The sequence below is a fragment of the Syngnathus scovelli genome, chromosome 3 (assembly GCF_024217435.2).
Source record: "Syngnathus scovelli strain Florida chromosome 3, RoL_Ssco_1.2, whole genome shotgun sequence".
Lineage (NCBI taxonomy): Eukaryota > Metazoa > Chordata > Actinopteri > Syngnathiformes > Syngnathidae > Syngnathus > Syngnathus scovelli.
In genome coordinates, this window is record NC_090849.1 from 21,342,322 (window position 1) to 21,370,078 (window position 27,757).

Genomic DNA, 27,757 nt, shown 5'->3' on the forward strand with positions numbered 1-27,757 from the left:
TCCCATCCCGCATGATTGCAGCACTGGAGCTGGAACAGTGAATCCCATCTTTACCCGTTTGGGAATTTTACACAGAACACAGCAAAAATGCACACCAGTGTCAGTGTTAAATTTCATGTTGCTGTTTTTCAACATTCCCTTAAGCTCCTTTAAGATATTTCGTTAAACAGAGGCGTGGATGCAAATTTTACACAGAAAGCAGCAACTGCAGGATGTTACTCTGACTGTTTGCTTCAAACTTGCCCCGGTTACTTTTTAACATGACAATACAGCAGACTTGCAGCCTCACAGCTGTCTAAAGAGAACTTGCTGGGAAGGACAAGCGTTTGTATGAAAGTTCGCAGGGGCCGCCTGAACTGTTGCTAACCTTTGAGCTTAAATGTCAACGTAACTAGAGTACGCCTGACCCTTCAAGGATGAACACAAGCCTAGCCAGAGTGCTAAAAGGAGGATAGAAGTTTGACACATTTATTGTGGAGTTTTTTTTTAATCATTATGAAGCATGAATAAGGTCAAGTTGTGGTCCTTCACGTGTATGTTGTGTGTGCATTGTTGTGGAGTCACAGGTAGAGGTGAACAGAGGAAGTCTTCGTGTTTGCAGCAGGACAAAATATCTTTTTGGAGATCAATTGCAACAACAGCATCAGATGTCATTATTGTGCTATTTGTTCATTTATTCATTTCAAATGAAGGCTGAAAACTGAGGTATAATAATTGACGAGTTTTATAAACACAAGAGCTAATTCCAGTTAGTGTTCATTGAATCATACTTAATGAGCTGTACCATTTGTTTATTTGTGGAATGTATTTTTCTTCATAGTCCTTAAATGACACATGTATGGAACATCATGAAATAAGACATCAAAACGCAGACACATTTTGGAATAGAAGCTAGCAGACTTGTCTCCTTCCCTGAAGAGTGGACGGCAACGTGAACCGAGCTCATTTTGCCTTGGCGGCGTGCTTGCGGCAGACGGCCACGTAGTCGGCTACGTCTTCGGAGGAGCCCATGGCCACCGGCGCCCTCTGGTGGATGTTCTTCGGCTGGATGTCCAGGATGTTCTCGAAGCCCGTGGAGGCGGCGCCCCCTGCCTGTTCGATGATGAACGCCATGGGGTTGCCCTCGTAGAGCAGACGCAGCTTGCAGCAAAAAGGTGAACCATTACTATCGTCTCAAATGGCTTCTTTTACATACCCGTTGCTTTACATTCATTTTGAGCACTCACCTTTCCCTGAGGACTTTTTGTGTTGCCAGGATACAAAAAGATCCCGCCGTACATGAGTGTCCGGTGCACGTCGGCCACCATGGAGCCGATGTAGCGGGCGCCGTAGGGCTCGCTGCCGTCCTGCGGTCATTTCAAATGCATTAACATTAGCCATGAGCTAACCAAGGCATACAATGGTGCTTTGCGATTTAAGTTGAATTCGTACCGTTTGTAACCCAAAACTCTCGGTAATGCATTCAAACGGACGGAAATGCCATTGAACTGTTCGAACCTTCACTTTTTTTAAATGAGGAAAATAGCACTAAAAATATCGGTTAATTATGAACAGACATACATTAGTGACAATGAAATAGAATTCAAAATGCTGCTCCTTCTGGTGTGCTCGCCTTAGCCACCTGGGGGCAGTATAACCCAGACCGACGGAGTTACTGTTCGTGGAGGTATTATGAAATCAAAGGAAAAAAATGCCAAATGACGTCTCAGTCGTATCGCAAGGCATTGCTGAACTCGTTTAACAATAATGGAGCGTGACAGAGATAAAATTGAACAGTGTGCTAACAAGAAGGAAGAAGAAGGCAATTTCACAAACTCATTTCCTGGAGCTTTGTCCAGCGGTTATGTCGACATTACCTGAGGAAACTTCTTATTCTGCAAATACTCTGTGACAGCCGGCTCGAAATATTTGGCGTAGCCTTCGTTCAAGCTGTAGATCTTCCCCCGTTTTTTGATCTTTACGTCCCGGTCCACCAAGATGAATTCGCCGATGGCCTGAAGAGCAGCAAGGGTGAAAATCATTTATCTGACATTTACATTTTCTAAGTCATCTGTAGTTACTTCAGAACTGAATTTCATTGGACTACTTTCACACCTGTCTCAGGTATTTCTTGAGGGAAAAAAATGTGCATCTGGATTTGCGCCAACTTTGATACAAATCACTTCAAAAATATTCAAGTCACTTCTGCTCTGTAAATTCTTTTCACGATTTCTGTCAGTGATAATGACCTGGATCAACACGAAATATGAACCAAATCCATGTACTGACCGGGTCGAGCATAAAGCCGTTGACGCCGTGTCCAGTGGAGAGCACCATCATGGTGGCGCTGCCATAGAGGGCGTATCCTGCCGCCACCAGGTTCCTGCCGGGCTGCAGGGCATCCTTCTCGCAAGGCTCGCCATCTTCCGACGCCTGCGAGACAAGATGGTGGAATGTTAATGTGTCACAAATCTTCATGGGGTGTATTCTGGTGGCTTCTTTGGCCCACCCTGTTTTAGAAGGTGACCTGGTGCAAGTACCTTCTTGTAGATGGCAAAAATGGTTCCAATGGAGACCAGGCAGTCGATGTTGGAGGAGCCATCCAGCGGGTCGAAACACACAATGTACTTGCCCTGAGGAGAAGACATTTTGGCTCATTGCCGGGGTCCAATGTGATGTTCTTCCAGCGTCCTACCCTGGTTTCGGGATCCACGATGATGGCTTTCTCGTTCTCCTCTGACACCAACACGCAGGAGGTGAAGGATGACTTGATCAGGTTGATGACCAGGTCGTTGGAAAGGATGTCCAGCTTCTTCACCTGGTCACCCGTCACGTTGGTGCTGCCCGCGATGCCGTACCTGCAAACAAACACACGCACAGGAATAGCAACAAAGGTCAAGCATGTACAAATGAACTTTTAGGTGCAGTCATGTAAACTTTTAGCGCGGGTCCATTCACGAGTTTTTTTTTTTGCACATTAAGCTATCACTAAAACATTGGAAGTAGTTAAATGGTTAAGTGATAACCATCAAACCAGATGTAATCATTGTGTTTGTTGAGTGACGAGGGGTGGGCGTGGCCTCAGGTATGCGCTTCCTGATTGGTTCGAGCCAAACCAGAATCTCCTGCTTGGTCTGAGCCAACGTGGATGTTCCGGATGGCGTCCAGGGGTGTTTGAGTGAGTAATTATAATGACGAAAATTACAGTCTTAAACTCGGAGGGGTGCGTACTCACAGGTGAGCGATGCCGGCTTTGCGCACGGCGCTGGAGATGGCTTTGACGGCCGTGCACAGCGAGTTGAGCAGCCGGGTGAGCTCCCCGGTACCCTTGACCCGCCGGCCCTCCTCCATGACGAAGCGGGTCACGGTCACCACGTTGGTGTCGAAGGTTCCTCTGTCGGACATGATTGCCACCCCCAAAAAAGTTTTCTCAGTCCACAGGAGGAAGTGCCGCGGGTCTTAAATGCAACTCTGACGCGAAACTCGACGGGCCAATCAGAGTGAGGAGAGGAGAGGAGGGGCGTGGCCTTCAAGGTAACACTGCTTCGCTTTGTTGCAACTTTCGAGATGATAAGATGGAGTGTGAGCTCCACAATGGACTGTGACTATACGCTGTATTTGCCATTGCGCACATTTCATAATGACGTGTTGACAAATGTTGCACAAGTTCACGTGGTTGTACGGACAATTCATTAGTTACACTTGCACGATATGTATAAAGCTCTCATATGTATACATAAGCAGTTGGACTATCGTTACGCAGTAAAATAAAAGTAAAAAAAAGTTTAATGCACATTTCATTATAGTAAGAACATTGTGGTCCTTGCATTGTTTTTATTTGAAAGGCTTAAAAGTTTCCACACGTCAAACAAGCCATTGTTGTATCTGTTTGCGGAGCAAGACAATTGGTTAGCACACACAAGACCTCAATTCAACCTTTGGGTCACACTCCATCTCAGGCCTAAATATTTTTTCTAAAACTTCATGTTCAGTTTTGATCCGTCTATTAGTAGCTCCTAGTGACCAGAAGACTTGTGATTAAACACTTACAAAGTGTGCTTTTGCCATTTCAATCAATGGCATCACACTTGCTTGCATAATCACGTCATGTGAATGCGCTTAATAATTTCAGAACAAATTTAACTCTAAGAGATAGAAATGGCAATCAAATTCAAACAAGGAAAGACAGAAACTTAAGATGGTGGTGCTGTTTGTGGCATGGAATGTTCTAGTTATGCCCCAGTAGAATTTGACAATAGGCATAGCAGTACCATTGAAAATGAACAATGTAAATATAAAACATTTTGAAAACGCTCATACACTCATACCTGTATGTAATGTACTGTATTCAACTTCTGATTATCAGTTCCTCTCCACAATGAAACTTGACATGAATAAATGGTATTAAAAAGTCAAAGTCAGCTCGTAATATGAAATAAATGGTATTTTAGGATGGAATAGTCTAGGCATTTTTTTAATTTGAGTGAATCGAGGTCAGAACAGGTCCAGATCAGCATGCAAAAAGTCTACTTTGACAGTCTTAAAAACTACAAGGGACTACAAAATGTCAGCCATGTCTTCTCTTGTTATCTGCGATATTACCGCAAGATGGCGACCTTCGACAGTTCTATCCCACAGCAAGGACATCTATGGCACAACACTGACAATAATCAATAAATGTGTAATTAAAAGGGGAAAAAAAGCGGGAAGATATCTAAACTAATATGACGAGATGGACGTTCATCTTTGTCGAGTCTATATAATGAAAACTTGTGGAAAAACACACAAATGCATCTGTTTTGATATATCAATGCGCCTGGCTATCTTTCTCAAGCCAGTGTGCGAACTAACGTTTTTACGATTTGCGTTGTACTTAAATGTAAAAAAAAAAAAAAAAAAAATCTCTTGGTCAAGATAATTGAAACTTGCACCTTTAACCAACCCCTAATTTTCTTCTTCCGTGGTTTAATTTGTGGTGGCAACATACCATAGTTTTATTTACGTCATTTTTGGTATAGTTCAATGTTTTAAAACCTTAAAACTAAACTTTATGATGAAGTTGAATTTAGTCACAGGTGAGCAATTACACCTGTGACTATTTGACCTTCGCGTTAGCACTGAGCGGAGGGCCGAGCTAAATTGGAACATGCAGTGCGCATGCGCGTCGCCCCTCCACAAGTTGCGGCTCACTCGCACACAAGCCAAGTGGATAAGTACAAAGAGGAGACAGAGCGTCGCACACGGGGCTTGCATGCGCTTCGGGAGCGTTTTAAAAGTGGATTTTGCGTGGTTTTAACGCATTATTGGATCCGTGGAGCCTGTATTCACGCATACGAGACTGAGGGGGAATCGTCGGTGTTGCGTTCAAATCTTAATCAGGCAGCCTGCGCGAGGACACCTTGCATCGGGTAAGCCTCTCCCTTGCACCCTCTCTTCAATCAACTGGATACATTCAATCCGTTTTTGAGTTCATTCGGGTGGCTTAATTGTTCATGAGTGCACCCTAAGTTGGTCAGGTGTCCCCCCTGCGGAGAGCAGACGAGACAATCTAATGAAGTGCTGCCGTTTTAACCGGATTACGATGGAAGTTTTAGTGTTGCGTTTACGTGCTCAGTGTTGGCAGTTTGGACTTTGAGCTCCATAGAAAACAGACCTTTCCGTGCACCGCATGCATTCAAATAAAACAAGTTAAGTCGGATAGAGTCTTTAATGTGTTTTTGCAATTTTGTCATGCATAAATCCAGAATGTGGTTGAGTGAAAGTCATCCTTTTATGCCACATTTGTGTAGTGACGACTGCCAACATGTGACTTTTTAACTTAAAAACGTGTATTTTCAGTTTTGAGATTTCAATCAACCACATTACTTGGCCGTGCATGTAACTGAATGCGTAACTTCTCTTCGCGTCCATTATAATGTGCTCTAAAATTGACTTTGCACCGGTAATTATGTGTATTTATGTTGGGAAAGATTACACAAGATGAGTTAGATGTTGTCAGCCTAATTTTATAATGGAATATTTTCAGAAAAGGCTTAACACTTTTGACCTTGCTTTGGTTAGGTTGTGGAGGCTTTTTCAGATAGGCTTGCAACATAGCAAAAACAACTCTTCTCGAATCTTAGTTTTTAGGTCAGAGTTCTTTCCATGATGGTTAAAGTAAAGGAACTAAAGAGTTTCAAACATTTCTTTTTATTAAGGTGCAACCTCAGTAATTTGCTATTTGCATCCCTTCTCAGGAAATCAACAATGCAGACAAGTGTAACAATTGCACCAGTTGGAATTAGTTCGACTCCAATAATGAAACTACTAGTTCAATTTGGCTAGTTTATTTCAAACAGTCTAATCTGCAATCAACTTAATTGATTTTTTCCCAAGACTTGTACGTGTCTGTCCTTAGCTTTTAGGAAGTGACACTTTGGTGCGCTTGTTTATTTCACAGTCACGTCTCAAAGCGAGCTTAGCGCTAAAGCTGCGCATACATGGCCTTAGCAGGGTCCGCCTGGTGTCGCTTGGTACATAGGGCTTAGCAGCGGGCCCCTTCGGGTCAGCACCGGCCTGGGTGTACTCGTGGCAAAGGTCCTTCAATTATCACCGTAGTGACACGACCCCTCCGTCCACATGATTAAAGCCGAGCCTTGGAACAGGCCTCCTTCGATTTCCCTCTGTTATTAGCGCTCTCGCCGTGCCGGTATTTGCTGCGGGAAAACGACTTGCACTGCCTGAGCGCGCATCGCATCAAATTCGTTCGTCCCTCGCTGCAGCTGTATTTATTTCGTGGTGTCGCTCACTTGTAATTTTCGCTTTTGGCCGCACATCTGCACATACTTTGGACGCTAAAAATAAACGCCACGTGGGCTCAATGTTAAGCCAAAGTGATAAATTTGTGCATGTATTCAGCGCAGGAATGTGTTTTTTTTTTTTTTTTGAGGGCACCTCCTAGCAAGTTCTCTTCGGTTTCTGCGGTGGAGTGCGGCGGGCGGAAGGTTATTCAAATTGTGGGATGAGGACCTCCGTGACTGGCCTGTAATTAGCCAAAGACATCCGTCAAGCAGCATAGTTCAGTGTGGTGAAACACAATGCAGTTTGGAAGAGCGTGAAATGCTATATACCGAAAATCATGGTTGAGTACCTACTTTGGTTTTAAGCTTTAAGTTTGGTTAGGATGAATGGCCAGGAACTCCATAATAATAAAAAAATCGGTTGAGAACTGAACACAATGATGCTGTTTGGTGTAAATGGATCCCATAAGCCCCTAAATAACAGCAGTGTACCTTATATAATGTCTGATCTATGATCAGGCTAGCATGTCGTGTCAAATGGGTAACGTTAGCACTGACAAAGGTGCTAACGCACTATGGAGGGTCAAGGCTGGTCTACCAATTGTAAACATAATCCATTAAAGGTGCAAGCAGCAATGAACAGGCCCTTTGTTCATGGCGACTCATCGAAATGAAGGTCAAATGTTGCCATTTTCCGACCAAATGAGATGGTGTAGGCAAGTTTAGTGTTTCTGGCCTGGTCTAAAATTGGAGTTCAAGTGGATGGAGTTTGCCAAAGTACGAGTCCCAGAATCCACCCAAAATGGCTGCCTCAAAACAAAATGGCTGACTTGACTTTCTCTTCAAGTTTGTGTATGAACAAAATGGGGTAATTTGCGCAAATGCGTCCCAACCGACGATGATAGACGACATGAGCAGACAAATTTGGAAGCTTTTCCTAAACCTTCTGATTTTGATGATCATTCCCGAGATTTAATTTAAAAAAAGGTGACTTGTTCAATGGTGGTTGGATTTACCCTCAATTAGACCCTCGAGTGTATTTCACAATGGTGTCTTGTTCCCTGGGTTAATCTGTTTTTTTTTCACTCGCTTGTCATGTGCTTTGTCGAGGAAAATCAATGGCCATCGTTAGTTCCTCTGGCAACATCCCCATACTGGACAACTTTAGCTCCAAGCATTCAGCGCTACTTGTGTACAAGGAGGAGGAAGAGCTCGCTCCTGTTTTGTTTATTTTTTTTATTTTTTTTTTTTAAGGCAGGCAGAGGCTTCCGTTGATATTTTGATAAAGCCTTCAGCTATGCAGGCATGCACAGACATAGCCCGTCAAGTGGAGGCATTCCTCTAGGCGTCTTCCTGAATTTAGCCAGACCAAAGCTACTTTTATTTTTATTTTTTCTAACAATAAACTCATGAAAGTTGCCACGTCAACTTTGTTTACCACCACAAGTAGAGCGTAGAACAAGCTCGCCTCCAGTACTGTAGATGGCAGTAATGTGCATCGTTAGCCTTGCTTACCCCACTTGGGTTCTGTTTTAAATGGACTGTAGGGGTAATTCTTATACAAAGGTCTTATTTGCCTCAAAATGTTATAACATCTTTCTTTGCCCGTTCCCAACTTAATAGTTATGTTGATTAGTTTACCAGTTTGCCAACAAGCATCTTAATGTTAATAAAACAAGTCAAAACATGAGGTACAAATAATGCAGGACACATTTGAAAAAAAATGTGTTAAGATGCAAAGAAATTGAAAAAAAAATGTGAAAAGAATGAAATATTAGATGGGAGACAAATATTTGACAAAACATAAGAAAATTACACAAAAAGACACGTGTCAGATAGTTATGTAATGCTCATTACTGCCACCACTAGGACTGGATGGGAACTTTTATTCCAACTTCCTTGGCAATAGTTTTTGCTTTGTCACGTTTTTTTTTGCCCCGTCCAAAACCCCTGCGCTTCTCAACCTGGTGGGACGACATGAACACTCCGCTTTCCCCGAGGATGCCACCGTTTTACGGCTGAGAGAACCCCCAAAGCCCCCGGACCGGCCAGTCACACCAGGCTGCTCGTGTTTCAGTGCCCCGCACAGACGGCTATTGTCAGGTTACCGCGCGTGCGCTGCTGTGTTGTGATTGGCCTAAACTAAAACCGTGTGAGACAGCGCCGGGTGACGTCTCCTTGTTAATCCCTGGGATGTTTTCTCTCCGTGTATGTCGCGCTAGTTGGGAAGGAAATGTGTGGCAAAAAGTAACTGGAGTACTTTTTGGACCTGAACGAAGTGAGTAGAAATGGCCTTTTTGTGTAAGAATGCGTTTTTGATCCGCTGTGTTGCATTAAATGTTTTCCTTAAGGGAAATTATAATTACAAACTTGGGTGACATCATTTTAAACATTTTTCTTTCTGTTAATTTTTTGAGGGAGGATTAAAAAAAAGGGGGGGGGGGGGAGTGCTACTTGTTCAAGCTTGTCTGATCCGCAGTCAGGGGTTCATCCTTTGCTGTCCCTATGAAAACCAATAGAAAATGGATTTGTTTTAGTGCAAATGTGCTCTAAAACTAGTGAGTCGAGACCAAATGACACTTGTCAACTTCCTCCGCTTTGTTCTGTGGAGGTGTTAGGGGAGCAGTAAAGCTGTGCAGCCTGCTGAGCCCAAATGGACCGGTTACCTTGTCCAATTCTGGAAAAAGCCTGTGAACTTCTTGGATGGTAAAATCTGATGCTGAACAGGCTATCATCATGCACAAAGCCAAGTTCTTATTGTGATCCTGGTCATAGAACAAAATAATCTTGTAAGTCACAGAAGAACTTTGAGAAAATGTTGAGAAAAATAACCATCCATCCATTCACGCAGGCACGGGGAGAACATGCAAACTCCACGCAGGGAGGGCCCGAGGTGGAGTCCAACCCATAAGCTCTGAACTAACCAATGCTCACCGTGCCGCCCTGTTACAAAAATATTCTATGTAAAATTCACAATTACTGGGGGGGGGGGGGGGGAATTAAAACGTGGATCAAAAAAAATAATAGGAGGGAAATACATAATTCAAAAATATTTAAACAAAGAAATTAGACAAGTGACAAAAGATTCAAATGTAGATGCAATGTGAAGAAAACTACAAAGTCCCAGTGACAAAGGATGCTTTCTGTATTGTCTGATGTCTCCTTTTCGAGTTTGTCTTTGGTTGCCGTTGTGTACCAGATGGGACGGCTACGATCATTGATGGGTAAACCGTAAAGCATTTTGTGGCCTACCATATAGCACAAGACCACCAACATAAGCCTAAAAATATGTTGGCAACCATTTGCAGCTGGCACACAACGCCGGTGGTTCCTCCCTAATGACCATATCCTAATTAAAAGCAATGAGATTTTGCCGCTCCTCACATCGGAAGTCTCGCCGTAAAAATCTTTCAGCGTTGGCAGCGTGTTTATTCCCGAAAAGGGTGCTTGGTGAAGGGGAGGGGAGGGGCTTGCATTTAACAGCAGCAGTAAATGATTTCCTCTTGCGGGTGGGTCGGCAGCACTTTGTTTACAGTGCCGATTAGCTCCCCCGGTGGTTGATCTCATCTGCTGCTGGTGAAGGCCCGCATGGTAACTTTTAATATGATGCAGCACTTTTGTTTCCCATTACACAGCGGAAATACCAGGAAATGTCAAAACAACAATCTGGTTGACCTATTGAATTCTGTGTTAAACTGTGTGGAGAAATATCTCACTGGGTGACAATGGACACGTGCCTTCTCAGGTTTCAGTTTCCACTGAGCGAGAGGAAGGGCTGATCCCCAAGGCAACGCCGTCCACGGCTCGCCTGACCCCCTCACGTCCTGAAGCACAGGTGACTCTATAGTCGAGCGTATTTAAAATGAGCTGGAGCACAACCGCACGCAGTCCAGTCAATATTTGTTTTGGGAGCGAGCAGGTGTCGCATATTGCATTTGCAGCTCGCTTACAATCCCAATTTCCTATGACTGAAATGATTTGTTTACACAAGACCTTAACGTCGTTAGACTTTCAGATTTGGGAGTAAAATGGCGAGCGTTGATGGGAGTGCGATAGGGTCTTCTCGCTGGCTCCCGCCTATCTCAAAACAAATCATCTGGCTTCCACTTTAATAGGATTAGTCTTCACACTGTGCCCTCCCTCCTTTTTCTTTCTTTTTTTTTTTCTTCTCCCGTGCCCGCGTCCATCCTGCGCTTCCCCTTTTCAGGGGCCACTCCACTGCTTCATCTGCATGAAAACTGAATTAATGAGGCCTAAATGAGGATTTGAGAGCTGAATAAGAATCACTTGGCTTTGCGCTTGATACTAATGCCATGCGGTGTCTTATTAATGGAGCCCAAATGGACTCCTGAGCTTAAATCGCGGCGTCGGCGCGTTTGAGCTCGGATATAGCGGCCGGGCTCCCAGATTAGCCGGCTCCATATCCCCGACGGCTAATGACGTCAAAACCACTTAATCGGGGCCCCGCCGACAGCGTCGCCACCATTCACGGCGTGATGACAGCGCCATCCGGTGGCGAGGCGCTCAACAGATGGGCCTGATTTGTGTTGTGTGTTAGCGTTACGCTAAATGGCCAGATTAGCATTTTAGCATTCACTGACTGACTCATTTAAGATTTTTTTTTGCCAATTCTGATATTTGGAAAAATAAAATCCTGCTAACTGGTCAATTGCCTGACTAAAAGAAATATATATAGCATTTAAACTACAGCCTTTTTTTTTTCTTTTTTTTTTTTTTTTTTTACTCGACCTGCCTGGCGCCTCTCGGGCCTTCCGCTGCGAGTGTTGAGTGACATTCACCAGGCTTTCGTTAAACAAGTGCGTGGCTCCAGATTGTCCTCAAGTGCAGGCGGGACGTGCAGCAGGAAGAAGAGCAGCCTCTAATTCAGTCAGGTTCAAACCAGGGAGCTTTTAGTTCGTTCGCAAGTGAAACGCTCAGCACACGTTTATCTGACTATGTGGCGCAAGTGGATGAGCAATATTGCCTCTCAAGGCTCCTTGTTTACGACAGTATTTTTCAATTTTCCAAGTAAAGTTCACACGCCTGCCTCCAGGGGTCAATGTTGTCCGAAAAATAAAGTCCACCTATGTCTCATGACCACACTGTTCCTTTAATTTAGGCGCTATTCATTTCCCAGGGACTTCTAAAATTGATTAACGCTTAATGCTTAAAACACTGTTAGCATTTAGCTTAGCCCTCTGCAAAAATTCTTGCTGTAGCTCGTCATTTTTTTTTCTGCAGGGCCTTTTCCCTTTTTTCGTCCAATCAAAGTTTTATTACAGGGTTCACCCTCGCTGCTTAAATATTCGGCAAATTTTGCCCGACATTTCCTTGCTTCGCAAGGTTGCCGCTCAAGCGAGGTGACGACGTGCGCCTCATTTGTTCACGTCATGTCTGAGAACAAAACGAGTCATTCTGGTTTGCGTGCTTGGAAGGCAATCGACACACAAATGTGTTTTGTTTGCTCTCTCCTGCTGTGAATTCGGGTGAGTTTTGCCTTTTGGCTAATTTTTGATGCCATCGTGCAGCTTTAGCCTTTCAAATGACCTCTGTGCTTTTGGTTAATACGTCTGGCGTTCTGGTAGATATTGAGCGTCTAAAATGAACTTCAAGTTTGGTTTTCTCAACAAGAAAGACACGTTTTTGTAAATGAAGACCGTTTTGAACATGTTTGTACCGTTTAGAAGATCTCAACAAACTTAGCGTAGGTATTTTGAAAATCATGATGGCAAAACAGAGTCTCGATGTTTTTGTAAACGTCGCCCAAGTCTTGGATGAGGTTAGACTTTACGTGCGCTACCTTTAGCATGAGGCTCACTTTCGCCCATTTCCCCTTTTAGTCTGCACTTTGCTCGGTTTGTCATTTGACAACGTCTTCTAAACTTAGCCGCGGGAACCCTAGCCTTCCCTTCTGTTGCGGGCGCCCGTCTGCTCGTCTCTTAGCTTCTTGTGGGGTGCTCACTCTCCAGAAACGTTAGCGTGAGGCCGACAGGTAAGCTGCCAACGGGGAATCCATTTTGTTCTGGATTAGAACGGAACACGCCTTGCGGGACATGTCGTCACCGCTAGCTTTCGTGAAAGAAACGACAGGCTTTGACAATCTTTATTGCAGGGCAGTCTTTGATATGATGTGTTGATGGCATCATCGACGTGGTCACAACTTTAAATCGACATCACCAACTGAAATCACGAGTGTGTTTATTTTTCTCACCAGGTTGCACGGTGTCCCGGACTTAATGCGTGGCCTTAGCACGACACCGCCACGTGTTGATGTTGACGGCGCCGGTGCTGAACGGCGGCAACCATGGCTCAAACGGTGCACATGAACGGCAACGCGTCAGGTAACCACCCGCATTTATCACAGTGCCTTTTTTTGCACATGTGTATGTATGCTTGTGTTTTCAAAGTGACCAGGTAGTCAGGGGACCATGCAAGGTTCAACTGTAATTGACTAGTTTGCCCACTAGGCGGAGTGACAACGCTGTCTTGGGGCAAAATTCAGACAATATCTGACAAGCTCCTGTACGTGCATGCGTGTGTGTGTCTGTATATATATATATATATATATATATATATATATATATATATATAGATATATATATATATATAGATATAGATATAGATATAGATAGAGAGAGAGAGAGAGAAATATTGAAAAAATATATATATATTATATATATATATATATAATATATTTTATGTAGGCAGAATGTTTGGACATTGTTGCAGTCATTGAACATACTGGCCAAAGTCAAATTTTCTCAAGCAATCTCGCACACTGGCAGGAATTTGCAAGGTTTTTGTGCATTCGTGTCGGAAAGGATTTCCACGCTTGAGTGCAAAATGAAGGGCTAGTCCTGGGGGGGGGGAAAGACACCTGCAGACGGCCTCTCGCATTCCTTGCCGGACTAACACGAGAGAGTGCTCTGTCCCGCCAATCCCTACAGGAATGTTGGCCAGGTGATTGCCTACTTTGGAGTTGACTTCATCAAATGCCTCGTTCTTTTTGTGTGGTGATCTGGCACTTGAGCTTTTGTGGCGTTCTCTGGCAGAACGCAGCGGCCACGCCATGTCCACTCCCCCCCCTGTGTTTTCTTTGACCATTTATGAGAAAAGTGCTGTTGGCGCTTCCTCGCCGCCGTCCTCATCGGATGCAGTTGTTGGACTTGGCAGCGGCGCATCCGTCTGGGGCCCCGGGGAGAATCCAGTGGTTGGCTTTGCCCCGTCTGTTGCCAGCCCGCTCGAGAAAAGGGCAGGAATGTTCAGCATGTGTGTACTTGTATTGTTTTTTTGTTTTTTTTTAGGGGGGGGGGTTCCTGTCTTTCTTTTTATGGGGACGGATGTGTCGTTTTGCTCGCCAAGAGCCGTTCAAACACTGTTTTTCTTGAAAATAATTAGACGTGTAAAACGTGTCGCGTCGCCAGGAAATACCATGCATGTGTAAGGGTCGATGTGTCCCATTTGTGTGAGTACGAGTGTGTGTGTGTGTGTGTGTGTCCTCTCGAGTCCCCCTCCACCCACTTGCATCATGTTTTGGAAAAACTCAGACCATGGCCATGTCAAGGCACCTCAGCTGCTGCTTTGTCCACCCCGTCGCTGGCCTTCCTTCCCGCGTGTCACGGGGTCTCGGCGGTACCACGGGGGCCACCCGTCACCGCTGTCGGCGACTCGGGCGCTCGTCGACTCGTGCCCGGGAACTTCTTCGCAGCGGGAAAACAATGACGGAGCAGTCTTCTCACTCTGTCGACACACTGCAGCGATTGTTGTCGTTTAAGAGTTGAGATTTACACTTTTCAAATACTCTGTGTGACTTAGTCCCACCCCCGCTGATGGACTCAAAACTGCAGTGGCTGTCACACGCAAGCAACTTTGAAGAGCTAATCAGCGATAGCATTGTCCTGATGATGAGCTTTTGTCATCTGTCGTTTGAGTCCGTTTGTTGATTGATCGATTAGAGTGGCGATGCTAAGATTCCATTTCAGGGTTAAATCTATATATATATGTATGCGTGTATGTCTGTAAATGTGTGTGTGTATACTATGTGTGTATACGTATATTTGTAGTGTTTATATTTTAATAATTGTGTATTATCATGTTTTAGTCCTGTAGCTATTTTAACCCAATATTTCTGTACTGAATACTATTTTATATATTTTTTTTAATTACAACTTTGCATTATTTTCAACGAATGTTTTTTGTATTGTTGGCTAACGTCCAATATTTTATAAATTCTTTCAAGTATTCAGTTTCTAAATTCATTCCACATATTTCTTTTCCAGCTAATCTTTAATATTTAATTGTATTTTTTTTTTTTCGAATGTTTTTTTTTTGTGTGCGCGCGCACTAAACATCTTTCTATGTCTCTGACAGCTTCTGCAAGTGTACCTAATGTTGTGTCCGGTTTGAACGTTGAACATGCACAGTAGCTGCATGTGTTTGTCCTGTGGCGGGAGGGTGAGGGAGGGGGGGCTGCTGTTAGTCCAGCGAGTTCAGCGCCCCCTCGGCTGAATAACAGCTCTCTTCTTTGGGAGAGGGCAGCTCCTTGGCTCACAGCCTCGCGCAATTGGCCGCGCTACAGACTTGATCCAAATGCTGCCCCCCCCCCCTCCTTCCTCAGTCTAGAAACAGCACACTGTAATCTTTGTACAGTCTTAGCGAGCAAAGCAGAAGAGCTCCAGCACCTTTTGAGCGATTGAGTAAGGTGAGTGAGGCGCAAGCGGCTTTTTCTTCCCGTCCCAAATTGTGGACTCCACAGAGGGAAAAAGTTGTTGCTGGAAAGCGTGTTTATTTCCAGCCGGTCTTGGAGTTCCAGGCATACCTACCAGGCACAACAAGACCCTGCTTTTAGACCGGGGGGGGGGGGGGCTTTTTTCGGTGAGCCACGCGCATTGGAGTTTGGACTTTGAGCAGCTCAAGCTCATTTGCTTAAATAAGTTGACGCGGAACATTGTTGTTGTGTGTCCAAAATAGATGTTTTTTTTTTTCTTTTAATGATTGATAGTGCAAAAGGGTCAGGATAAACGTGGTTTGAGGGCTCTAGCAGATTTCTGCTAAACCAGGAGTGAACATGATTGTTGCTGCCGTATTTCGTGTTTGAGAACCGCAGTCCTCGTTTGATAAAGACGTGAAGCAGCTTGCAAAGAAGACGTGCATGGGTTGCGCTGCTAAGGGAAAGGGGGAAAGACAACCCAGGTCAGCATTTTGGGAATTTTGTTTATTTTCAGCAAATAGTTTTGGATTTATAAGCTAGATTTTGACATTGTGTGTCTTTTTTGTATTTTGGAATATTTTTGAATTTTCTTCCCCTAATATGTATTTGCATTGAATGTTTTTTGTTGTTGTTTCGTATTTCTGTTTATTCCCAATAATGTGTATTTTTCCATCTTCATTTTTTCCTCGTAATAGTATAGAAACATTTTTACAACTTTTTTTGTGGTGGGTATTTGCTAATATTTGCATTTTTTTTTTTTTTCTTGAGGTTTTTATTTTCTTAATGTTTGGTATTTGTTCACATTTTTATTGCCTGGGCATCTATTTTATTTTTATCAACATTTCCATGAGCAAATGAGTCGCGAGAACCTTTTGGTGTAATGCTAAGACAAAACGTGCATACGGCTCTTGCCCAGCCTTGTTTGTTTTTCAACTTTAGGACTTGCTGCATCAAATCTGCTTTCATGTGTGGTTTGCCTCACATGTTTGCCATAGTTTGGGGCTGACTTAGCTACACTCGCCATATTGCTTGTCACTCACTTTCAGGTGTGTGTGTGTGTGTGTGTGTGTTGATATTTCTGTGTGTGTGGGAGAGACAAGTATGTACACGTGTTTTCAAATGATATGCACACTCAACGACACTACACTTTCAAAAAATGTTTGCATATCCAGCACATCACAAAAGTTTTAAGACACCTGGCAGTGCTTTTAAGTAGTAAAAGCAAAATGCTCACAAGTTATATTTAGTTCTGCTTTGTCTGGCTCTCTTTTTTTGCAGCACAAGGCCAAAGATGTCCAAGCAGCAGTAACGACAAGGACTGCGTGGCTCCGTACTCGGTGGAGACGCCGTACGGTTTTCAGCTAGACTTGGATTTTCTTAAATATGTCGACGACATCGAGAGAGGCAACACCATCAAGAAAGTGAGCGTCCAGAGGAAGCCCAAAGGGGCCAAGCCGGGGACGCCGGCGGCGGCGGCGGCGCCGCGTTCCAGCACCGGGACCGAATGGACGTCCACCGACTCGCTTTCGTCCTCCAACAGCGACGACAAGCAGTCGCCGGTCTTCGTCAACCCCAAGGTCCAGCTGACCCTGCAAAAGGCGACTTACGAAGCCGTACCTCAACAGGTCTTCTCGGGCGTTGCTGAAGCTAAGCTGGTCCTGCCGCCGCCCTCGCCCAGGTTTACGCCGCGCCACAACCCCCACGTGGAGAAAACCCTCATGGAGACCCGGCTTCGCCTGGAGCAGGAGCGGCTGTTGATGGAGCCGCCGCCGCCGCCCCGCCGACGTCTGGCCAGCTTCGGCGGAACGGGCTCAAACAGCTCGCTCTCGTCTTACTCCGGTTCCGTCGTCGCCAGCCAGATCTCCCCCGGCGCCCCGCAGCCTTTCAACGGTCACCTCCACAACGGAGAGCACAACCTTTACTACCCGTCGTCCGTGGGCGGCTCCATCCGCCACAGTCCCCTGAGCTCCGGTATGGCCACGCCGGTGACCAACGTCAGCCCGCTGCACCTTCAGCAGATCCGCGAACAGATGGTGGTCGCCCTGCGGCGGCTAAAGGAGTTGGAGGAGCAGGTGAAGACCATCCCCATCTTGCAGGTGAAGATTGCCGTTCTTCAGGAGGAGAAGAGACAGTTGGCCGCCCAGTCGAAAGGTCCCGGCGGTTTTCGCAAGCGCTCCTACAGCGTGGGCAGCGCCGACCAAATGGAGAACCCGGGCCCCGTCCAAAAAGAGACGGTGCTGCACATCGTCGAGTCCGAAGCCCAGCAGCAGAACACTCAGCAGCTCGAGGAGTTCAGGCGTCTGGCTGCTGAGGTCCAAGCTCTTGAGAAGACCACCCTTGACAATAGTGAATTTGAAAGCCAGGTGCGGGACCGCAATCTGAACCAGACCCTTCATAAGTCCGTCGGTGTAGTCACCGACGAAAACATGAACAACCTCCAACAATTTCAGCGGAGGGAACTGCCCAGAGAACGCGAAAACCGGGACGTGGCCGTCGCGACAGAGCCCCGGGACACCCGCAGCGCTTCAGTGGGCGTCACCGAGACCATGCTGGGCCTGTCCAGCGAGACGGAGAAGGAGATGGAGCTCCAGCAGCAGACCATCGAGGCGCTGAAAGACAAGATCTACCGCTTGGAGGTGCAGCTGAAAGAAACCACTCACCAGATGGAGATGACTAAACTCAAGCTGGAGCTCCAGGCGGCTGGTGGGTCCAACAAGAAGAAGGCGGACAAGGGCTTGATGATCAGGCCCGAGACCTACAACATCTCCGTGGAGGCCAAAGTTCCCGTGCACAGTCGGGGTGTCGGTGACCATCTTATCTCGGAAGCTCGGACCTTGTCCGTTGGAGTGTCATGTCACCCAAGCGTTTGTAGCATTGGCGTAGGACCGGACCATGGTTTGGATGTAAAGGATGCGTACCAGCAGGCAAACATCTGCGAGGCCGAGTCGCTCAAGAAGTTTCGATCGGTCGCCAGCGGGAATTGCTCCGTGGATGTCCACGTGGGCCCAGTCTGCACAAAGGCGTCCCGAGGAACCGACCCGGATCTCGCAGAAAAAGTGGACTCCTGCGTCACGGCGGCCCCGGAATCCACCACGCGAGGGACCAACACCGAGACGGAATTGATCAGCAGGTCCACCAACACCAAGACGCCGGCGCTGACCGACTCCTTCACCAATACGGCCGCCACTGGAACTCGGACGGTCGCTGCCGGCGAGGGGCTCATCAAAGACGTACTCTTGACCGCAAAGCTTCGCTCGGTGGCCGTGGGGACAGAGTCACTCTTCGGCCAATCCTGCGCCGCCAAAACCAAGGAATTTGGGGTGGGATCCGTCAGCATTCACGAGAACTTCCTACTCGGTTTAAAAACTCGTAATATCGCGTGTGGACCGTCGCAACTCCCCGAAGCCGACACGGCCAACACCCAAGGGGGTGCCGGCCTGGACCACTACATCGAGAAGGTCCAGATGCTGCTGCGGGAGCAACAAATGCTGCTGGCGGAGAACTACAGCGAGTTGGCCGAGGCTTTCGGTCAGCCCCAGTCCCAGTTTGGATCCATCAACAGCCAGCTGGTCAACACGCTTTCCTCCATCAACTCGGCTATGAAAAACGCCAGTTCCGAGGACCTCCTGGCGGCCGCCGCCCGCTCAGGTCAGTCACTTTCACCTACATCTCGTGTCATTCTGGTACTGAGGATTTTCAATCGATGCTGACATCAAAGTGTTGAAGCGATTACAGGACAATGTGACAGTAAATGGGAAGCCAAACTTTGGGATGTGTCCTTTTGGACTCAAACCAGCAATGAGTTCATTTCTTTTCAGGAGCCAAACTTTTCTTTTTTTTTGTTTTGTTTTTAAAATCGCCTCCCTCCCTTTACTACACACCTCGTGCTGATTCATAGCCGCTTCGCTGTTACGTAAGCCGCTTCTCACGCTGGCGGACACATTCTTCGTCCTGGGCTGCAGCTGGTTTTGCCTCGGGTCGCTCTTTCTGGAATGCGCCGTGACTTTGCACTTGCAAGCAACAATACAGTCCTGGCCCTGACTTACGAGTGACCCTTTTCGTGAAAGTGCAGCATCTGATGTCAATCACTGCCCACACCCCGCATATCCATACCAAGAAGAATGAGAGTCCGTAATCGTGTGAAATATTTCACGCTTGTCCAAATTTACTCCACCTTGTGTCATTTGATTGCTTACAGAGTCGATAGAAAAACATTGAAATGGATCATCTGAATTGAATCGTAAACAATCGCAATTGAATCGTTCGTTTCTAGAACTTGTGCAACTTGCCTTTCAGAGGGTGCGCCCAAGACTCACGTCGACAAAGGCAGCAAGATGGAAAGTTCCAGTCACCAGCAGCTGAGCGCAGCTGAGCAGAAGAGCCGCATGGACCTGCAAATGTCCACAGCACTACATGGTGGGAAACACTTGCCTTGGAAACGGTACCACTAATAATGAGTGTTTGAAATCATTTGGCCAAATCTAAAAGACCACCAAAAAAAGGACATCACTAAAGTGCTGGAAAGAAAAGTGTATTGTTCCAATTTGTATTTTTCTTAAATCGAATGCTACAGTGGTTTCTTTGCTTCATATGCTTTCAGGTGAGTCTTGCAGTGCCAACGCGCTCAAGTCCATCATGAAGAAAAAAGACAGCAGGGGCGACTCCAACGGCGCCAAGAAGAACCTGCAGTTCGTCGGCGTCAACGGAGGGTGTGTGACATTTCATTTTGAGGTTTTCAGGTCAAGTTTACCTCCTCAACCTTCTTTTCCCGTGTTGTCTTTGCCACCCCCTTGTGGAGCAGCTATGAGACTACGTCCAGTGACGACTCCAGCTCGGAGGACAGCAGCTCCTCTGGATCTGAGGACGAGGAAAATGAGATTGAAGATAAGCAAGGTGACGACAACGTCTTGGAGGAGAAGACTGAAGAAGGAAGTTCGGATGAGCTTGAGACAAGAGAAAGGTTTGGGAATTGTTTGCTTTCTTTCGTACACAAAGTTTAAACAATGCGGTCGGAGTCAAAAAAAATGAAAAATCTGTAAATTGGGTGATGTTAAGAAAGAACGGAGCTAAGTTAAATGATTGGGTTGAGATAGTGTATTTTTTTTTTTTTTTTTTTGAGAGGGGACATCCGTAAAGGCCCTAAAATCTTTTTGTGTCATCAGATATGAGCTCAGCGAGAAGATGTTGGCAGCGTGCAACATCCTGAAAGTTCACCTCGGCGAGAACGACGACGTGAGCAGTAAAGACCTGGTGAGGGTCCACATTTACGTTCGTCCGTTGCATTGTGATCACCTGCCGAAAAGTTGTCCCTTTACATGCGTGGGGCTTTCAGAGGTGGTGTGTGTGACGTCTGCGTGTGAAACGGACGTGAGCCGTGACCAACGGCAGCTTCTGCATGAGTGCTTGTTTGATTTTTCACAGAGGGCGAGCCTCAACACGGTACAACACGAATGGTTCCGCGTGTCCAGCCAGAAGGCGGCGTCGGCGTCTGCCGTTTCGGACTACCTGACGGCGTTCGCCGCCGTCTCGCCGGACGTGCTGCGCCACGTTGTCAACATGGCCGACGGCAACGGCAACACGGCGCTGCACTACAGCGTGTCGCACTCGAACTTCCCCGTCGTCAAGAAGCTGTTGGACGCCGGTGAGTTGGCGTCCTTGGGCAGCACAGATTCGTGCAAAGAAAATGTTTGGAATCGAAAGCTTATCCCTTCTCGCCGCTTTAATACGAGCGTTTGTTGCAGATGTGTGCAACGTGAACCAGCAGAACAAAGCGGGCTACACGCCCATCATGTTGGCGGCGCTGGCGGCCGTGGAGACGCCCGCAGACATGCGCATTGTGGAGGAGCTCTTTGGAAAGGGCGACGTCAACGCACGCGCCAGTCAGGTCAGTACAGACGCCCAAAAAAGTGGCTGTAGGAAGTTTGAAATGTAAGATAACATTTTTGTCTTTTTGAAGAAGCTAGCCATTTGCACTAATGCTAATTTGCTCAGGCGGGCCAGACGGGCCTGATGCTGGCGGTGAGCCACGGCCGCATGGACATGGTCCGAGCGCTGCTGGCCCACGGCGCCGACGTCAACCTGCAGGACGACGAGGGCTCCACGGCGCTCATGTGTGCCAGTGAGCACGGACACGCCGATATCGTCAAGCTTCTCCTGGCGCAGCCCGGTACCGACGCCACGCTCAGCGACAGCGTGAGTCATCACCGTGCAAACTAAATAAATAATGATATTCCACTTCCCCTTCCCGTAGTAGAAATGTTATATCTCGCAAATCCTGGGTGGGTCATGTAGTACAAAATCTTTGATCAAAATTTCAGTCAATATATGTTTTTAACATTTTATTTTGTTTAGGACGAGAGTAACGCCCTGTCCATCGCTCTGGACGCCGGACACAAGGACATCGCCGTCCTGCTTTACGCACACGTCAACTTCTCCAAACCGCAGTCGCCTGTATGTACCGCTTTTTACTTTTTTTTTTTTTCTTTTTTTTTTTAACTCATTGGCTGTTTTATTATTTTTGACATCTTCATCCCTTTCAGGGAACCCCTCGACTGGGTCGCAAGATGTCTCCGAGCCCGACTCGCAGGGGCCCCTTCGATTAGCTGCTCAGAGGCTAACGTCGGTGCATCTTTAGCTAATCCGATGATCTAAGGCTACTTTTGGTGTGGAATGGCTACTTTTAGCCACTCTGAAGCTATTGTTAGCTGCATAGCGGCTAATGTTAACAACTTTTAAGCTATGGTTCGAAACTCCAAGTCTGAAGGGAATGACCGTGGCTCCAAGTTGCTGCTCTGAAGCTTGTCATTGGTTTCGAGGCTACTGTTAGCAACTTGCAGGCTAGCGTTTATACTCTACTGCCTTATTAGAGCTGAAGAGGATTTCCCCCCACAGCCCTCTCCACCACTTCTATTGTGAATGTAACCAGCTGGTGCCTCTGATAACTTTTGGTGTCCCTTATGGATACAAAAAAGGCCATATTCTTTTTCTTCTTTCTTTTTTTTAACTGAAAATCAGCCCCCAATATATTTTTCTCACTGTCTGTTATGGTGGTCCGGTGTACATAGTGCTGATCTCCAGTCTGACATCAGCGACATTTCTACCAATTCTTTGTATCTATTTAAAAAGACCACAGTATTTTTCAATACGAGCGCATATAAATATCACATGAAGTCCTATATTTATCAAAGTATATTTTCTAAAGCACATCTGCTGTGTTTGTACAAACTGTACGTTAGTCTAGTATCGTCGTTTCCGCTTTCTCTGTCGTTGACATTAGCGTCATTTTGCACAATGTCATCACCTAACAATAAACATCAATTAAAGTGCACGCAGCTCTTTGAGAAACATAACTGGATTTCATTCATTTCTCTTTTAGCAGTGATTGTGTGAAAATGCCACAAGATGGCAGTTGGGTTTTTTTTTTTTTGCGGCACACAGTCACTCACCTGTGTGGGGGCGCACGTTTGGCCTTTGGAGCGTGTCGGGTCAGAGGACCCAGTTGGCCGTAGCCGCTTTCTGCCCTGCTCAGACATGACAAATGAATAGGAAGTGGAAAGGACAATTTTACGTGGGCGAGATCTCACCCCTGGTTGGCTGGGTTGTCCCCAGCCAGCGTGGGGTCACTGAGGAGGGGGTCAAGGGGGCCTTCCAGTAGTTTCAGCAGCTTCTCCGTATGTGGCTGACAATTGACATAGTGATAGTTAACATGGAATTTGAAAAACCAAGTCATTTTGTGGCCAGAATGTATTAACTTGAGAAAATGTTCAAATATTACAGTGAGCCTTGGTCCCATGGCGGCGACCGCATCTCTCATCAGGCCAATCCTCTTCCTCTCCTCCTGTAGCTCTGCCTTCAAATGACCACATGTGGTGGTGTGTTTTTTTCTGCCAAGAAAAACAACAACAACTTGGTTGTATATTGAGAATCACTCTTAACCCCCCGATATTGAACTTTCTGCATGGTGGTGACGTCATCAGCAGAAAATTATGTGACGCCATGTCGGTTTAAATTTGGACCTGAGTGCCTCTAATTCGGCATGGGATTGGTCGAGTTGAGTCCGAAGTTGTTCCAGGTCCCAACTGCGCTCAGCTAGGTCAGCCTTATGCTGCTCTGCCACCTAGTGGAGGGCTGTTGTCAGTACAGTTAAGAATAGCTAATGTGGCATTTCAATTGCATTATAACAATCTTTTTTTTTTTTTTTCTGAAAAAACAAAAACAATTGGAAGGATTTTCTACTACAGACATTTTTTTTATACCTGGAAAAGTAAATTTTGGTTCAACCTGAAAAATCTAACAATGCAGGCATTCAATAAAAACATGTAAGTTAATGAAAAAAAAAAACCTAACAATGTCTATTTTAAAGTCCTTAAAAATACCAAATAAATCTAATTTCTGGGGGAATCAAAACGGGGGGAAAAGGGGACCTTCTTGCGGAAGCAGCTCTGTCGCGCCATTTTGTTGATTGTTTCCTCCAGGATAGCCACGTCGGCCGCATTACGGCCCCGCTGCTGTCGCAGAGCGAGATTCTCGCGGGCCAACTGCTGGGCCTTGTCGGACAGACGGGCGTAGCGCGCCCACGCCTCCTGTTTCTCCAGCACTGCTTCCTTGCTGGCCTCAGGCAGCTTTTGCTCCACCAGGCGCTCCACCTCGACCGCTGCTGCTTCAGCCGCCGTCTTCAGCTCCTTTTCCAGTCTATCGGTGAAGCAGATGTGTCAGTTTTACAACTTGCCTTCTTTTCAGCAACATGTCTGTTATTCTCACCTGGTTTTATCCATCACTGCTTTCATTTCTACTGTGTACATAACGGCTGCGTGTTCCCTCTCCCGATCAGCCAGGTTCTTTTGCGCAGCCACCACATCAGACTTCAGCTGCTGCTTCTCCTCCTCAAAGGTCTTCACGGCTTCAAGCCGGGCCACTATAGAGACAGAGTTGTCAGTTCAACAGCGGCATTTGATACTTGGGCCTTCAGACAATCTTCCCTTGTTTGCTGAATCAAAACTGCCTCGTGGTGCCATGGAACCATGATGATGTAATTTGAGGACCTCCGTTCAAACAAGATTAGTGCTTTCCTGCCATCCAGTGGCACCTTGATGAACTAATGAACTTTGTTGACATAAAACGAGGTGCTTCATTTAGACAGAGGTAGTGTATTGGTGCCATCTTCTGTCATCTTTCTGCCAATGAACTCCGTTGAAATGAGTTGAGACTTATGTTGATGGTTTTGCCACCATCCAAACCTTGAGGAGCATGTGTCAAATGTTTGAATAGCCAATAGTGGGCGAACACTGTCTAACAAATTCATGGGACAAATGGAATTCTGTTTTTAATTGTGATAATAGTGTTGAGGCCAGGTGAAGACAGTGGTCCTTCTCACCTAAGGCGGCGTTGTCCTCCTCCAGCTGGTGGATGCGATCCCGCAGCTCCCGGAGCTCTTCGGCCTGTCGTCCCCTCAGGCCATTTCGCTCAGCTTGGGCTTCCCGCAGACTTTGGTCCAGCCGCTCCGCCAGCTGCTCCATCTGGTCCTCCTTGTCCAGCATCTCCGTCTTGAGATACTCCACAGCCTCCTTCTTCTCCGTCTCCGCGTGGACGCAACGACGCACCAGTGACGTCTTCTCCTGCTCCAGGCGCTCGCATTTCAGCTGCTGTCTGCACCAGTTGTGTCATGGTGGGGACTTGACCATCATTACGCACAGTATGGAGTTTCAGTGTCTGTCTGTCTATCCATCTGTCTGTCTGTCTGTCTCTGTCCGTCGCTCTAATTGTAACTCACCTGTCGAGCTCGTCGTTCAACAAGCGTATTTGAAGGCGATACAAATCCTTCGCTTTGTCTCCAGGCTCTCGTTCTTCGGCGGGAGTAACCTGGCTCGGCGTTTTCTTTGTTTTCTTGTCTGCCTCTTGTTTCTGCTCCTTTTTGGGCATGGCGAGAAAACAAAACAAGATTTGCTTGAAAAAAGTTGACGGAGGCTAAAGTGCGCTACTTGGTTGCTAGGCGATGGGGCATTCAGGGACGCTCAGAGGATTGGAAACTCCGAAAAACGCACCGTGATGTAAACGGTGTGTAATTTAACCACAAGAGGGAACTGTGACCTAAATCAAGTAATTAGGGGCGATTCATTTCTGTCAGGCGTACACGTTTTATGTTCTGGTAATATTTTTTGTTGTTGTTGTAGTAACAAAACAGGATTCAATAAAGTTTATGTCGTGAGTATTATGGAAAATAGCAAAATACTAAATAAATGGCAATTGAAGAACATACGCAAGAATGTAAAACATTAAAAAATGCACTTTATGAAAATTGAGCTCATTCAAGAAGTTGACTAATGCTGCTGTTCATATGCGCGTATCCAATGTCTGCATTTACAATGTATGGTTTTATTTGAAATGTAAACAGTATGAGTTTTAAGTGATGTTCATGGGAAACATGGCAATATTTAAATTGCAAAAATATCCTTATTATATAGGCACAAAATCACATATAGTATGGTCGTTTATGAAAAACATAATTCATTTAAAACGTCTAGATTATATTTATTATGATCGATTTTTACCAGGAAGTTAAATGACGCGATTTACGCGGATACATGCAGTCCAATCGTTTTGAGAACATACAAGGGATTTTGTATACTTATACTTCTGAAGAATAAATTCTTTATGTTAGCAAGTCAGAAAACAAATAAATAAAAATTAATCAGTTTAAAACGACAAAAAAATCTCTCTCTCTGTCTCTCTCTCTGTCTCTCTCTCTGTCTCTCTCTCTGTCTCTCTCTCTGTCTCTCTCTCTCTCTATTTATATATATATATATATATATATACAGCACAAGCGAGCGGTAGCCATTTTGGGTTCATTTGGAGCAGATGGGGCGCCGGGTGGACTCGGGATGACCTATAAAATACAGTCTCATCACTAAAACATTGCGTTGCAGCACAAACAAATTTGTTTTACGGCACAAACGAAATAAGTGTTTTCCTTCAACGTTGCGTGGGGGGGGCGACAGCTTCAAGCAGGTGTAACATAGGTAACAAGCGCCGTGGTCGTTTGTGTGTCTGCGCCCTCTTGTTGAAAGGCTCATCGGTCCATCGGTGGATTTTGGTTCTCTGCTGGTGTTGTTGAATAACGATCGTCCGCAAAAAATGACACTGGGTCCCCATCGTGACCTGCAGTGAAAATGAAAGTTTTGAAAATTTGCATGATTTATTCAACTGTTATTGCTTTTTTTATGGACATTTATTGAGCGCACAGCCATGCCACTCGAGACTTTCCAAGACATTTCATGTGGGGAATTTTGTCCCCAAGTGGATACTTTTTAGTTGTTATTATCATCAATTTGACCGATAGTGACCGGTATGTCGACCTCAAGGTCATCAAGGAAATAGTTAGCCTTATCGGTCGATCAGTGGATTTTTGTTTTCTCCTTTTCTTGCTGAATACCAATCGTCCACAAAAATGGCAATCGGTGTCCCCATTGTGACCTGCAGTGAACGGGAAAGAAAATGTTTATTTTCAAAACTTACATTATTGATTCAACTGACTTTTCTTTGCGATTTTTCTGGACGTTTATTTAGCGCGCAGCCATGACGTTCGAGACCTCCCAAGACATCTCATGCCGGGAATTTTGTCCCTAAGTGGATACTTTTTAGTTGTTATTATCAGTTTGGCCCGTGAACAACTATTTGTCTTTGTGCCCTTGTTAAACAAACGTATCGTTGCGGAAGAAGCCTTGAACGTTCTGACGGCTCCTCCGCAACAAAGCCAAAGGAGCGCGCGCCGCGCGCGTGATGAGGCGTCGGCCAGGAACTTCATGACTCGAATGAATGAATTTTTGAATGACTTTATTTGTTTCAAACATGTAAACGTCATCAATCAAAAACAAGGTGAAGGTCATTTAAATGATGACTTTGTATAAATACTATTATGTTTGTACATAATACAATCTACTGCACAAAATGGGCTATTTACTTGTCTGAAAAGGAGGAGTGGGAAGACGTACGACATGCTTTTGAATATTTTCAGGCAAACAGTTTTGCTTTCATATACTTGGATTTAATTATTTGTATTTACTGTTAAACGAGTTGACTGCTTTTCGCTGTTGTACACGTCCAGAACATTTACAAAGTTACCAAAACGAAAGGATACAAAGTGGACAGTGCTGTTTTTTTTTTTTTTTTTTTTTTTTTGTTTCTTTCTTTCTTTTGGTCATACACGTCCAGAACATTTACAAAGTTACCAAAACGAAAGGATACAAAGTGGACAGTGCTGGTTTGTTTTTGTTTTTGTTTTTTGTTTCTTTCT

At 45.6% G+C, this 27,757-nt stretch overlaps 3 protein-coding genes across 8 annotated transcripts; 1 reads left to right on the forward strand and 2 right to left on the reverse strand.

Annotated features, from left to right (window-relative positions):
• Positions 1–774: 774 nt before the first annotated feature.
• fbp1a (fructose-1,6-bisphosphatase 1a) lies at positions 775–3,384 on the reverse strand. The gene is made up of 7 exons (XM_049763364.1): positions 3,215–3,384; positions 2,675–2,837; positions 2,520–2,612; positions 2,269–2,412; positions 1,857–1,994; positions 1,227–1,346; positions 775–1,140 (listed from the first exon to the last, which is right to left on the reverse strand). The coding sequence occupies exons 1-7, from the start codon at positions 3,382–3,384 to the stop codon at positions 943–945; spliced, it is 1,026 nt and encodes a 341-aa protein (XP_049619321.1). The 3' UTR covers positions 775–942.
• kank1a (KN motif and ankyrin repeat domains 1a) lies at positions 3,371–22,817 on the forward strand. 6 transcript variants are annotated; one of them, XM_049763029.2, is made up of 13 exons: positions 5,030–5,387; positions 10,504–10,593; positions 12,973–13,099; positions 16,747–19,116; positions 19,765–19,884; positions 20,069–20,177; positions 20,270–20,428; positions 20,631–20,718; positions 20,890–21,109; positions 21,210–21,352; positions 21,460–21,660; positions 21,820–21,918; positions 22,008–22,817. In XM_049763029.2, the coding sequence occupies exons 3-13, from the start codon at positions 13,063–13,065 to the stop codon at positions 22,068–22,070; spliced, it is 3,609 nt and encodes a 1,202-aa protein (XP_049618986.1). In that variant the 5' UTR covers positions 5,030–5,387; positions 10,504–10,593; positions 12,973–13,062; the 3' UTR covers positions 22,071–22,817. The 6 variants fall into 6 exon arrangements, with proteins under 6 accessions (XP_049618990.1, XP_049618986.1, XP_049618985.1 ...); XM_049763031.2 differs by lacking the exon at positions 5,030–5,387 and adding an exon at positions 8,711–9,036; XM_049763033.1 differs by lacking the exons at positions 5,030–5,387; positions 10,504–10,593 and adding an exon at positions 3,371–3,513.
• Positions 22,661–26,133, reverse strand: LOC125994106 (cilia- and flagella-associated protein 157-like). The gene is made up of 8 exons (XM_049763320.2): positions 25,238–26,133; positions 24,842–25,113; positions 24,229–24,382; positions 23,892–24,159; positions 23,484–23,584; positions 23,243–23,351; positions 23,052–23,146; positions 22,661–22,988 (listed from the first exon to the last, which is right to left on the reverse strand). Exons 1-8 carry the CDS (start codon positions 25,384–25,386, stop codon positions 22,910–22,912), a joined length of 1,227 nt encoding a protein of 408 aa, XP_049619277.1. The 5' UTR covers positions 25,387–26,133; the 3' UTR covers positions 22,661–22,909.
• Between the last annotated feature and the right edge of the window lie 1,624 nt (positions 26,134–27,757).